This window comes from Pithys albifrons, chromosome 19 (genome assembly GCF_047495875.1).
Source record: "Pithys albifrons albifrons isolate INPA30051 chromosome 19, PitAlb_v1, whole genome shotgun sequence".
In the NCBI taxonomy this organism is placed as follows: domain Eukaryota; kingdom Metazoa; phylum Chordata; class Aves; order Passeriformes; family Thamnophilidae; genus Pithys; species Pithys albifrons.
The window spans coordinates 8,364,198-8,377,781 of record NC_092476.1 but is presented as its reverse complement, the minus strand read 5'-3'; the positions used below and the strand labels follow the sequence as shown (position 1 = coordinate 8,377,781).

General features: G+C 51.0%; 1 protein-coding gene across 4 annotated transcripts in view; it reads left to right on the top strand.

Moving 5' to 3' along the window:
* Window positions 1-13,584, top strand: part of SEPTIN9 (septin 9) — a 146,638-nt gene that overhangs the window by 48,620 nt on the left and 84,434 nt on the right. The window contains exon 1 of one of the 4 annotated variants that reach the window (XM_071573397.1): window positions 298-1,357. The exons of the other annotated variants lie outside the window; for them this stretch is intronic. Within the exon in view, the coding sequence (XP_071429498.1) occupies window positions 1,336-1,357 (22 nt within the window). The 5' untranslated portion in view covers window positions 298-1,335. Of the gene's footprint in view, window positions 1-297; window positions 1,358-13,584 lie in introns of those variants that run through there. 4 annotated transcript variants of the gene reach the window in all.

The following is a 13,584-nucleotide window of genomic DNA, read 5'->3' as shown; positions in this document are numbered from 1 at the left end:
ACACAGCACACCTGGCCTATGAAGCAGCTGTGTCTTCCCCTCTGGCATCTGCCATCCCTGGCTTGGTGTGTGGGATGGATGGCTTCTTTGCCAGCTCTGGGCATGGAGGCTGTGCCCTCACATCTGCCTGGGTGACTCAGGCCTCCTCTCTGTCAACAGGGCTCGGCGCTGGATGACACAGGAGGGTTGTGCAGGGCGGTTTGGGCAGTGCCTCCTTGGAGGTGCTAACACAGCGTCCCTGCTGCCTGCCTGGGCCACCAGCCAAGTGGAAGTTTCCAAGCGGGCCAGCTCATTGCTACAGACACACATCCCTCCATCCCAGACGAGGATCCAGCTCTGGGCTCTGCAGGGCTGCTCGGCTCCCTCTGCGCCCCTGTGCCCTGCTCGGGCATCACAGTGAAGGAAAACGCTCAGATCCCACCTTCGCTCCACCGCGGGACTCAGGAGAAGACCAAGAGCTTCTGTCCAGGGCACAGACTTTCACTGTCACTTTTGACAGGCTGCAGAAATCCCCCCGATCGCCGCCTTGCCGAAGCAGGGGCTCGGTGCCAGGGCCGGCGGCAAAGCTCCGCACGGGGCGAGTAAACATGTGCGGCGCTCGGGTCCTGCCTGGTAGCAGCAGCAGCAGCCCATGATGCTGTGCTTGGAATGAAGTCAGCCTTCATCAGCCGAATAGTTTATGCATGAATCGAAACTTCAGACCTGGCAGGGTGGGGGAACGTGCAGGATCTGCGCTCTTTTAAAATGCTGGAGCCAAGCAAGGAGGAGGGGATAGAGGAAATAGCAGGAAAATAAGACTTGGGGCAGCGGGGAGAGATTTGAGGAGCTGGATGAGTTGTTCGCTCTGTTATTGTGAGGAGCCAAGTTCCTTAAGCATCTCCTGGTGGATATTAAGAGGGAGCTGTGGAGCCTGGAGCATTCCCCTGGACACTTGCATGCTGTAGCTTTAAGACTGTTTTACAGAGAACTCGGGATTTCCAGTTTTCCTGTGCCTGGTGGAGTATTTCAGGGAGTTACAGGATTTTTCGGGTCATGTACCCCCTTTTTCTTTCTTCTTCCTCCTTTCTCTTTCTCTCTTACTCTTCCTTTTCATTTCAAAGAGACAAAGCTACTTCAGTTTGGAGCACAAACATATGATCAGCACATGGAAATGTGGTAATTTGGATGCATTCATGATTGCAACAGATTGAAGAAATTAGACCAGACAAAGAGCTTTTTTTGGAAGAGGAGGAGGAGGAGGCAAGGCAAGGAGGGAGGGAGAGTGGGGGAAAGAAGGGGACGCCACCGAAAAAAGGGACGGCCGTGACACGCGGATGCTAAATATATCCCGTAGTAATGGAGAGGGACCGGATTTCAGGTAGGCTATTGATCTTTTAATATGTTATATTCTGCCTCTGCCCTCCTACCTTTCCAGCAGTTTCTGCACTTTAAGAGGAGGAACAGTCCCACTGCGGGTGGATTTCAGCCGACTCCTTTGTTGCTTTCTTTTTTTTTTCCCTGCAATGCTTCCCTTCTGCATTTCTTTCCTTTTTTTTTTTTTTCCCCACCATCCTCCTGAGCCTTCGAGACAGACGGTGATTCCAGCAGAAGCCGAGGGGGGCGAAGGGGGAAGCAGGGGGGAAAAAGAAACTGCTTTCTAGGTCTGGATTTCATTTGAGCCTCCCTCTCCCCCCTCTGCTCCCATGTGCCGCACGGCGCGGGGGGATGAATGCTGAGCCTGTTAGCTCAGAGAGCTGCGAGCCGGGAAGAGGGAGGAAAACAGCCGAGCTCTTGGCATGGAGACGCGCTTCTGCTCTGAAGGTTGGCTCCTGAGTGTGTGCGTGTGTGTTGTGGTGGAGCTTTCCCTGCTTGCCAAAGTGTCTTCTCTGGGTTTTTGCCCTCCTCCCACCCTGCCTGGCTGGGCAGGAGCTGCCTGCGTGTTCCGTGGCTGGTCCCTGTATTACGCCAGCGCAGTGGCGAGGGCTTCACCTTCCTGGGTGTGAGTGCGGGGGGCATGATCGAGGGGGGAAGCAGAGGAGTGAATAACTCCATTTAATTCCCTACTTTCCCTGCAAATCCTGCCCGATGGTGCATGTCCGAGTAGTTCCAAGAACTGCTCCCAGGTACACTGAGCCATTAGGGAGCAGCGAGCTGTTTTGGGAATGGCTGTGACTGTTTGCTTCCAGCAGCAGAGAGAGGGGACAGGCGGTGTGGTGGCACCCCCAGGGCTCACCCTCTGCAGGCACGAGCAGGATGACCAGGATAAGAGAGGGAAAGGGAGGCATGGGGTGTTTGTACCCAAACTGGCGGACGCGGTGGGCATCCCTTCTCCCACCTCCATGGCAGGGCACAGCTCACCCTCCTCCAGCACAGCAGCTCCAGAGAGGCACAGGGCCTCTTCTCCTGGGCGTTCCCAACTGGCTGCTGGGCATCAGAGCTGGGAGGGAAACCACAGGGATGAGAGGAAACGCTCAAGCCAGGGTGGAGTGAAGCTGTGGCCAGGGAAGGCTGCTCCCATAGCTGGCCTGTACCAGATCCTCTGTGCCCCATCCAGGGATGTGCTGAGAGCACCCAGTGCCCCCAGATAAGGACTTACCCGCAGGAGCATCCTTCTTTCCCCACTGCTTCTTCAGAGTGTGCATGGCACCTTCTCATCCTTCTGTTCATCTCCCTTGATTGTGATTTCTCCTGTGGTTTGAGCCACTTCAAAGCATTCCTGAGAGCTGCTCATAATTCAGAGCCTGGTGGGTGTTTCAGCAGCCTGGGGCTTTGGGTTGGAGAACCTCTGCCACTGTGCAGGGATGTGGGGAAGAGGGGCAGTTTGGTCCTACCATGGTTTGACCTTTCACATCCTTGGTGCAGCTCTTGGATCCTCTTCCTCTGCACACTGGTCACTCTGCAAAGGGTCACTGATGAGAGGTGGACTCTCTAGTGATGTGATCCAGAGCTTGTTGTTCTGAAAGACCACAAAAGGTGGGTTTCTTTCAGCCTTCAGGCTGCTCACAGTGCTCGGCTGCTGCAAGGAGCACAGAGCCCTCATGCCTGGGTTGGCTGTCACCCAGTCCCACAGGGCATGCAGCACCCACGGACACTGCAGGCAAGAAGACCCCAAGAGTCTTTGAGCAAGAATGCAAGAGCTCTTGGTAATGCCCAGGAGCAGGAGAAAGGTTGGCAAAACATGATGTCCAATTTGTACCTATTTCACTGACCTTTGCTAGAACTGGCTTTGCTGTGGGTGGCTGAGATGTGGCTGAGCTGTGGGCAGAGGGGCAGGCAGGAGGGAGGGCACGTGGCTGTGCTTGGTGACCTGGGCCAGGTGTGCACAAACATGGTGTGTGCCCCCACCTGAGGTGGTTGTTCCTGGGGCCTTGGTGCAGGATGGTGAACAGGTCTGCTCTCCTCTTGTTCCCACACAGGTGGGTTGGTGCTGTGGGACCCCAGAACCGTGCAGACCATCCCAGTGGTGTTTCTGATAGGTGGATCTTGCTTGAAATATGGGATGGGGGAATTGCTGGGCTGAAGGGCTGGTCTCAGATTTGAAGGAGTCAGCACAGGCAAGGAAAGCTGCTTGGTTGGGGCAGTGGAGGGAATGATAAACCATGTGTGGGAAAACTGTACTTAAGGAGATTCTGGACACAAAAATGACACTGGTTGGACTCTATGATTTTAGGTGTCTTTTCCATCCTTAATAGTTCTGTGATTCTAATATCACCAGGCCATGCTGTTGACTCCCAGATCCATGACAGAGCATGGATGTACAGGGTGAGCTGCTCAGCTTATCCTGGTCCTGCTGCTGCCAGCACAGGAGTAGCTGTGCCAATTGATGTGCTCCATGTGTCCCTTGGTGCTGTGGGCTCTGGCACTGCCACACTGGTGGAGGAGAGAGCTTAGCCTGCCCCTGCACAGGCAGTGGGACAGTTGGACCCTGGCTTTGGTGACTAGCTGTGAGATGACTCAGATAAAAGCAGATCTGTGCTGTGCTGGGGGTCTCGTCCCAGTCACTGTTCTGGCCCTAAACATGCTTTTAATTAATCCTTGGCTGTGGGTGGGATGAGCTGACTCCTGATCTGAATGTGGGGCTGTTGGATGGGACAAGGGTGCTTCAGGGTGGGTGGGAACTGGGCCTGGCCTCCTTGAGAACTGCTTTCCCACAGCTGCTGGATCTGGGCATGTCCCAAAGGGTCTCCTCTGCCCAGGGAGAGCTCTGGCTTTCCTGCACAGAGCTGTGTCCCTGACCCAGGATCCTCTCAGGTGTGACAAATACCTTTTGCTTCAGGAGAAGACATTAAAGGTGCAAGGTGAGGCTGTAGGTCTGTGCCTGGTTCCCTGCCAGTTCTGGGGCACTGAGGGTCTTTCTCAGTCTGTAACAAGGTGCCAGTCTCAGGTGGTGCTGCATAAGAAACACAATCTCACAGAACTTGTTGGTCTCTTTTAATCCAGTTAAACCATTGCTCACACGTTTCTGAAAGATAATACTGCATAAGAAGCATTAGCTCTAAATTAATTTGTTTCCAGGCATACCTGTATCCTGGTTTTGGGGCTGGGGAGCTGTGCTCTGGGTGCCATGTTCCTCCCAGCCCCTTCTCCATGCAGTGCCAGGTTGCGCTGGTGGCAGTGGCCTGGAGATGGCTCTCCTGTCTTTCCCTAGCAGATGGCTCTTTTGCCTAGCTCGGATCTCTCTACAAAGCCTTAATTGTGAATGCTGTGGGGCCTCTCTACCTCTTCTTCAAAGAAAAGGAACGGTCTGTAGCTCCCTGAGCAGTGGGGGTTTGGTTACTGCCGTGGTGGGGTGAGAGGATGGCAAAGGAGGTCTGATCTCCTGGGGAAATATTAATGTCACCTTTGAAATTGCTCAGGGAAAACTCATTTTAAGAGTGAAAAAATGATGATGAATGGGTGATTGTAACACCTGACAGCAGTGAGTGGCATGTGTTAGGCAGAGCCTGGCAGCTGGGAGGGCTGTAGGTGCACAGAAAGAGGGATGAATTGTTCATTAACCCATTAGTGATCACTCTTTAAATCCACTATGGGTATGTTTATGTGTAATACTCTTAGTTTAATGCGGATTTTTACATCATACTGAGCAGCAGGGACACTGTCCCTGTTTGCAGCATGTGGTTTGCAGGGGATGAGCAGGCGTAACAGAGCATCTTTGGTGTCCTCAGAGCCACTTAGGAAGCACCAAATGCCTGGACTGAGTAACAGGAAAGGAAAGCAAAGACCCTGTATGTGATTGCTGGAGATATGAAGGGTTGTTGTGAGGGAATACACTTGTTTCTTCATTATTTTTTTAAGTAGAAGTTAATCTTTAATATGCATATAGCAGAGGGATTGGAGTTGCTTCTTATCTCACCATCTTCAATATCTCAGGTTTCCCAGTTCCCTGTTATTCCTAGGAAATGGCAGGTAAAAGTCTAACATGTTTCTTTTTAGTGGTCCTCTCACAACTATACACCTTGTTTACCAGACATGTTTCTCTTTCCTCTGGCTTGCAGTATGTCACACACATGGGGCACCAGGTTGTGCATTTACAGTCTGGATGGTTGCACCTCCTGTCAGAACCCACTGCATTCACCCAGCCCTGGCACTCAGGGACACCTTTCTCTCTGTCCTCTTGGTGGCTGCTGGTTTGTCCCTACCTGGTGTTGCCCCCCATGTCTTGCTGCAGTATGTGATGCCCTATAAAACTCCCTGAAAAAATTTTTCAGCCACATTTCTTGTTGAAGCATTTACCTTCCCCTCAGATGTTCTGTAGTAACCTGTTGTGGCTTCAGGTTTTGGCCCATTGAACAGTAGGTCAGTGCAGTCCCTCTCTTGGGGAAGGGTCTGGCTTTTGTGAGGCTGTGGAGGAGCTGCCTGTGCAGAAGTTGTGTCCACAGTGTGCTCTGTGCTGCTGCCAGCCCACCCTTGGCTGCAGCTCCTGCCTGGCCTGCAGATTCATTCCCGGAGTTGTCTGAGGCATGTCAAGGTATGAAGCATTATCCATTTCCTGATGTCTCCTATTAAATCTGCTGGAAGTTCTGCTCATCTCTGTTAAATACAGTCCCATTGTGGGGCACAACTCATGTCTGGCCTGACAGCACAGGTAATGCTTGTCGACACCACTCTGCAGAACTTGGCTAACCCTGGGGAAGGAGCTCCTTTGCTGCCTGCCCTTCTGCTTTCTGCTTTGCTGGATGACTTGGAGCCTCCCAGAAAAGTGATTCCCATGCTGCTGGGGTGAGGGAGGACGTTTCTCATGCAAGTCAGGGCTCTTCCAAGGTCCAGCATACCATAATGCTGACTAGGAGCAAGTACGTAGTTAGGGAAGTATGTCTGGGTCAACACATGTCTTCTGTTGCCTTAATGATCTCAGAAGCACAATATCTATGTCCTGTTGGCTTTTCCACGTGGTATTTGCAGCTGTAACTAATGGACAGAGTAATTTGTTAGACAGCAGCGATGTCTTTTGCTGTGAGTGCTGTAGTTGGGCTCCAGGCTGTGTGGTCAGACCCTGGCATCATGTGGGCAGCAGAGAAGAAGGTCCTGGTAGGTAGCAAGTCCCATTTTAGGAACAGTCTTATGCCTGAGAAAATGGGAGTAATTGCCTTGTTCTGCCTCAGATTTTGTGTAACTCATTTGGAAAAGGCAATTGTACTTCTATTCCCCTTTGATTCTGGGTAAGAACTTGGTGTTTGGGTCTCTGTGCTGAAGCTCCGTGTTGATGAAGGGGGTCACAGCAGTGCCCACCTGCATGGGGAGCTCAGGAGTGCAGCTGGAAACTCAGAGCTGTTCTGACACTGCAGCAAAGGGTATCCTGAATCCCTAAAACAGGGATTTGGTGGGATCTGAAGCTGTTCCATGCAGTGCTTGGTGGCTGCTCTGGGCAGCTAATGCAGACAGCATCCTTTATGTATGTGCTTAACCAGTTACTGGGCTATACCCACTGCTTCTTCCCAGTGGTGTCTGTTTGCAAGGGCACCTTCTGCTTTTCTAAGCATCAACACTAATTTCCCTGTGGCTGAGTGGGACTCAGCACCCTCTCTCCTCTAGCACTTCAGGCTGGTGCTGTTATACTGATTCATCCTGTACTAGCACCCAAGTGCTGTATCCCTGCCACAGGATGACTGTGAGCCTGTGCTGCTGGATTGAGCTGTTGAGTGCAGTTGAAGTGAAATAGCCCTTCAGTGTAAGGTTCAAAAGAGTTTTGGGATACTGATGCCAAGAGTGTTGTTAGAGACTTAATAAACAGCTCTGGATTATGACTTGGGGGAAAATGGACGTGGGTTTACAGGTGAATAAAATGCATTAGCTTTACAAGCAGATAGCCACACAATAAAAAAGTGTATTTTTTCACAGAATCACAGTTCAGGTTGGAAAGGATGCCAAAAGATCACCTGGTCCAGCCTTTTGTGGGAAAGGGAGCCTAGGTGAGGTTATCTAGTACAGTGCTCAATCACATCTTCAAAATCCTCCAGCAGTCAGGACTCTACCATGTCCCTGGGGAGCTCGTTCCAGTGATTGATTGTTCTCACTGTAAAAAAAGTCTTTCTTATATCAAAATGAAGTTGTTTGTTGTTTTTTCCCTATGGCCTGATCCATGTAAAGTCGGTGCTGCATAAGCAGGTCTACATTAATTTTGTGATTATAAACTAAAGTAGTTGTCCTTGAAGCTGCTAATGAAGGAATTGGTCCACATATTCTGAAATTACTCTCCTTGACTCCCCCAGTGCTGGGCTTTCTCTTCACAGCTTCCCTGGGCCAGCATCTGCAATCATTGGCAGCCCACCCTCTGCCAGCTGGCACTGCCTACATGTATATACTGTCTTCTCTTTTCCTTCCTAAGGGTGCAGGGTATGGGTTCTTTATTAATTTCAGATGCTTTTTCTTTCCAGGGTTATGGCTTCTACATCTTAGTCATGGTGATGAAGGAAGGGCTTGGATGTTGTAGGCCCTGCTGATGAGGAGGGAGGCTGACATGGTGGGACTGGGGGCTGGGGACTTGTCCTTGGTAGGTGCTGAATGTTTTCTGGATGCCTGGCCCCTTGGCATTGTCAGGGAGCACCAGACCTGCCCAGCAGATACGGGATGGAGTGATACTCATTGCCTGAGCATCTCTGATGAAGTGTGATGTGTGTTTGAGTCCATCTAGGTGGTTTAGAGGGACAAATGGAAAGAGAATTGGCAGAAGTTCTTGCTTTGAAGGACACCTCGGAAGCTGAAAAGCAAGGAATCCCAGCTCTGGCAGGAGTGTAACTGGAGGCAAGGTCCTGATGACTTGTACAGAGACATTGTAGATGTCACTTTACAACATGACTAGTAAAGAGTCAACTGCCTGGGGCTGCACGAGTGATCAGCCTCAGATCTCCCACTTCCCAGTCCAGAGACTTGTTTCCTTGACTACACCAAGTGTATAGGAGAGAGAAGAGGCTTTTTTAGCCGCTTTGGCTGACCTTTGCAAACCTATACTCTTATAAAGAATATCCAGAAACTCCTTGCTGCTTTTTTAGCACATATGTGAAGGGGATCCCTGCGTAAGAATAATCTTGGTTGGCTTCACTAACCACCTGAATGCCTCTCGGAGTGCTGGACCTGCTGGGGCCTCTGGGGTCATCCTGCTCTTCCGCAGCTGTCCCAGCCATCCTGGTTTCCAGTGAAAGGCAGATGTCAGCATCCTCAGAGACTTTGTTCTTCGGCTCTGACCCACGAGTCCGTCACTCCCGGTGACTCATCCCCCTCCCCAGGGATGTGCCGGGTCTGGGAGCGGGGTGCCCCTGACCGGGCGGGGGTGGGACCCCGGTCCCAAGGGCAGGACCGGGATGCGCTGTGGGCCGGCGCTCCCCTCGGGGATGGTGGGATGATTCCCTATCCAGCCGCAGCCTCTGGAAGCAGGAGGTGGCCAGGACGGGACCGTCAGGCTGTGTGTGGAGCCTCGGGGGGCTGCGGGGGCTGTCTGCACGCCTTACCCTGCACACCTTACCCACCATCCCCGCCCCAAGCCCCCTGTCTTAACCTCCTTTTGGCATCCTCTGCCCACACCCGCGTTGCTCCTGCCCCGCCCCAGGGTGTCCCTGCACTCTCCAGCTGCCTGCTTGAATTTCACCTCTGAAAGGTTGTGTCCGGCTGTAAAAAGCAAATATCTGCTGAGGGCTTACAGCCAAGGAGAGTAAATTCTGATTTATGTGCTTACATGGTGGAGGGATTTTATTCAGTAAAATAGATAGGTATTTTTCACTGCATTGCTAAAAACATCAGGGTGCCCTTCTCCCGAACGCGTCGGGGTTCCCCTCTCCTAAACAGATCTGGGTTTTGGCACAGCTTTTATTTACTAGTGAGTCAGAATTTAAGCTGCAGCAGGAGGGAATATCTCGTGGCAGTTAAAAGCAGGGCTGTCAAAGTCCTTTTCCTGCTCTTCCACTGAATCGCTCTGTATCCTTGCGTAAATCATTTAACACGTGTGCTCTCACTTCCTATATGGAAAATGAGGTGGATACTTTCTGCTTTTCATTGGCACTTCGGGATCTGCTGCTGGACAGCTGCGAGGGATTTGTCATGATAAAGCCGGGAATTTGACCCTTTGAGGTGCCGGTGCCCCCGCGCAGGGCTGGGCTGAGGCTCCCTAAGGGGTGGAGGCAGTGGCTGGTGCTAATCTGAGATGTGGGGATGGGGTGTAGCTGGACATCAGGCTGGGGACATGAATCATTCTCACTGGATCCATCTCTGCTGGGGAGCGTGGGCCAGAAGAGCAAAACATAGGAATTCTTTTTTGGGCAGCAGACCATTCCTCAGTCATCACAAGTGCAGGCACAACTTTCTCCAGGAGAATGCTGGTGCTGTCAGTGCCATGTTCACAGCTAGAACACCTCTGAACACCATCTGATGCCTCTTCTCTGCCCCACTCACCAGTGAGGACCATCTAACTCTGCTCTGTTTACTGAGGAGATGGAAGGACTGTCTTCTGCCAAAGTCTTTAAGCTTTGCCCTCTCTCCTGGAGTTGAACTTCTGGTATGGGGCTACCATTTCCCCCAGCTTGCCCTCCTGATTCCCATTCCTAACTCTGAAGCAGTTTTGCTTAATTGTTTTCCTATGCCCTGTGGCTTCTCTTGGCTCTGTGGAAAGACAAGGCTGGAGCTGCCACTCCAGAAATGCCCACCGGGAGGGCTCACGTTTAAGTGTTCACAGATTTGTCAAGATAGAGGCAAAGCAGGCAGCCTTGAGAGCAGATGGGCTGTTAGGCCATGAAGAGCACCTAAAATGTTTCCCATTTCTCTCCTCTCTTGCATTTTTTGCTCCATTCAAGTGGAAGTGATCAAACCCAACTTTAGCTGCCTAAAAAGCCCTAGTTGACATCTGTATTGACAGCTGCTTTCCAGGGAAGAGAGCCCTGTTGGAAACAGCTGTGGTTGGTGAGTGGTTGGCTTTGGGGTGGTTTTTTTCCAGAAAATATGAAAAGTTCCTGGTGGGTGGAGAGGGAAAGTGAACTATGAAATTGTGTGTGTTATGCTCTCCATTGAACACACCCTGGGGAAGGCATATCCTCCATAAACAGCAGTGCTGGCCATGGACCAGGAAACCCTTCCCTCCCTGTTCCCCTCTGCTGCAAAAGCTCAGTGCTGTAGGCACTACTGGATGAAGTGTTTCTATCCAGAACGGCTGTTCCTTGTTGCTGTTCTTGTACCTCTTCACCCCTTGGGACACCCACTGGAGTGGCCTGTTAAAGTGCAAGTTGTACTTTGGTGTTCTCTCCTTTTTGCTCATCAGTTTGTTCCAGCAGACTGATACTGGGCTCTATACTCAAGCTTTTTGCTGGTTGTGCTGTGAGACCATGGGGGGTGTTGCTGAATCTCTTGTAATGCCCTGAGAACTGGCAGAGGTGTGTGGTTTTAATGCCTGCTCCCAGCCTTGCTCCAAAATGATATGGCAAAAGGTAAATCATGGCACTGATCTTGCCTTGCTGTGGATGCATACTGAAAATGGCCTTTATTTCATTGATCTTCAGATTGGTTAAGACCCACTCTGCTGCCATCTACTCACCCCTGTCACAGCTCCACAGCTCTCTTGCCATCTTGAGGCTACTCAGAGTGCAGCCTTTTGTCTGCAGCTGGAGAGGAAACTTCATCGTTCCCTGTACAAAGGCAAGAAGGTGACAGCCAGTGGCACAAGGGACTGGGGGGGAGAGGAAGGAGGTGTGTGAGAGTGGATGATGTGGAGGTGGTTTGATCATAGGACCTGAAGAGCTGTGAGGCAGCTGCAGGGATGATGGGAGTGCTGGAGACCTGTGGGAACAAAAGGGCAAGTATTTTAGAGAAAAGGATCTGAGAAGTATCAGGAGGGCTTTGAGCAGCAGAGGTGGGCACTCAGCCTGAGTTCTCCCTTCTTGGCTCCATGCCTTCCTCTCCACCCTCTCACTGCTTGTGCTGTTTCCTCTTGCAGGCCAGCAGAGAACTGGACCCTCATCCATCTCTGGTAAAGCTCAGGCTTGCCTGCTTGCCCAGGATTTGCTCATCTGCCAGACCCTGTGCATGCCCCATCCCTGGCAGTGGTTAAGGCCAGGTTGGAGGCAGATTTGAGCAACCTGGTCCAGTGAAAGGTGTCCCTGCCTGTGGCAGGGGGCGGGAATGAGATGGGGTTTTTTTTAGGGTCCCTTCCAGCCCAAACCAGTCTGTGATTCTATGAGAGCAAAAGAAGGTTTATTTTGCTACTTGCTACTAACAGAGTGATGTGAGTCTAAACTCTGGGCCAATAGCATGGCCTCTGTTTTTCCACATTGTTTCCACATTTTCCACACAGGTTCATCCTACAGCTCTAAGTATCCATCCAACCCTAGCAATTTGCTTGCTTTCTTTGACAAACTCACTCTTGCACAAGGCTACAGATTGTTCTGGTGGCTGTCAGTGCCCTGTTTCTGGTGGGAGGCCCTCTGTGCTGCCCTGGCAGCTGCAAGTGTTGCACAACATAAATCATGGGAAATCCGGTTCTGTGTCACATACTGTTCAAAGGCACCTTAGTTGCACTCAGGATATTCTGCTGACAGATTTTCCCATGAAAGAAGAAGTTCTAGCTGTTAACATACAAGTCTATCCAAAATGTAAGCTCTTCCTGTCAAATTTCACTGCTGCTGGCTTAAAATCCAGTGCAAACCCAAGGATAGCTTTAGGGGGCAGAGGTTACCTGAACTTGAGCAGAAGTTCACATTGTGTTTTGAGTTGAAATTCATGTTGCTCCTTTCCCCAGCTCCAGCAATCCCTGCATCCCTTTAGGAGCTGATGCACAGTCTCGTGAAGCTGGGCAGGACCAGCAGGAGCAGGACTGTTCCCTAATTGCCTCTGGCCATCTGGGAGAAGCTGTTTGAGTTAATTGAACTGTCTCTCATGCTTCCTTCTCTGCTTAAACATTAAATAGGAACTGCATTAAACTGTAGGTCAGCAGTGTCTGGGGATGTGTAGAGTGTGGTTATATGTGTGAGGATGGCTAAGGTGGTGCACGAGGCATGGAGGCATCACCTCCATCCAAAACCCATCGACCTCTGCTGTTCCCACCTCTGCCTGGCCAAGGTCCTCAGCTCCAAGTAGCTTCCACATGTTTCTCTCCAGTTCCTCTAGATCTTGTCTCCCAGGTCCCTGCCTTGCTTTTTATTGCATTTTAGATGCTTTAAGTATTTGTCGTATTGTTAGAAAAGTGAATTAATGTCAGAGCTGCCAATATCTGTAAAGCTGCTTTCTGAGGCAGACTGTTGTCCAAAAATTTTTTTTAAAGATGATGTGTCAGATCTATCATCAAACAAATCCATAGCCATCTCCTTGGTATTGCATGGACTCAAACAATAAAGCCAGGCTGGTTTTCAGTCCTTTTCCTGGCTTGGAAAAGAAACAAAACAAAACAACCACCAACAAACCTGGTGTTTTCCAGCAGAGGTACAGAATTTGCTCTGTGGGGAGCAGGACTCTCAGGAAGCACTGGAAGTGGCCACTTGGATTTAATACAGTGCTCATCAGCTGTATTTATTGTGAACAGGAACATCTTATGTTGCAAGGACTTTGCTATTTTCCATTAGATAGGAAGTTGCTCTTTTAGTATTAAGAGTTAAAGGCAGATTTTCGGCTGACATGGGCCATCAGAGCTCCACCAGCTCCCGCAGCTGAAAACGTATTCCCTGGCAATCCTGCTGTGCTTGGCGCTTTCCTCGGGTTATATAAACATCCTTCTTTTATAGATGAGGCCAGGACATGCAATCTGCAAATTGCTGACAGTCCCTTGCAAGAGGCAGAGCTGCCCCAGAAGCTTCAGCAGCTTTGTGACATTGGGAAGGGATGGGAGCCACCTTGGGCAGTGCAAGGCTATCGGGATCCAGCCGTGGGGTGTGTGGTGTGGCTTTGGGGTTAGCCCAGTGCCTGCTGCTGCTACTGCTGGAGCTGTTGGGAGCTGATTCAGGCACAGCAAGAGGCTCAGGCCAGCAGAGCTGTGGTACCTGTACAGGGAAGGTCTTCCACAGGAATTTGGACTCGCTTGTGTGGCTCCACCCAAGTCTCTCACCTCCTTATGCCTTCCTAGTCCCCTTTTGCAGATGTGACTTCCCATCAGTTCAGGATGCTGCAGGAGGTGAACCTGCACTCCCACAGCACCAC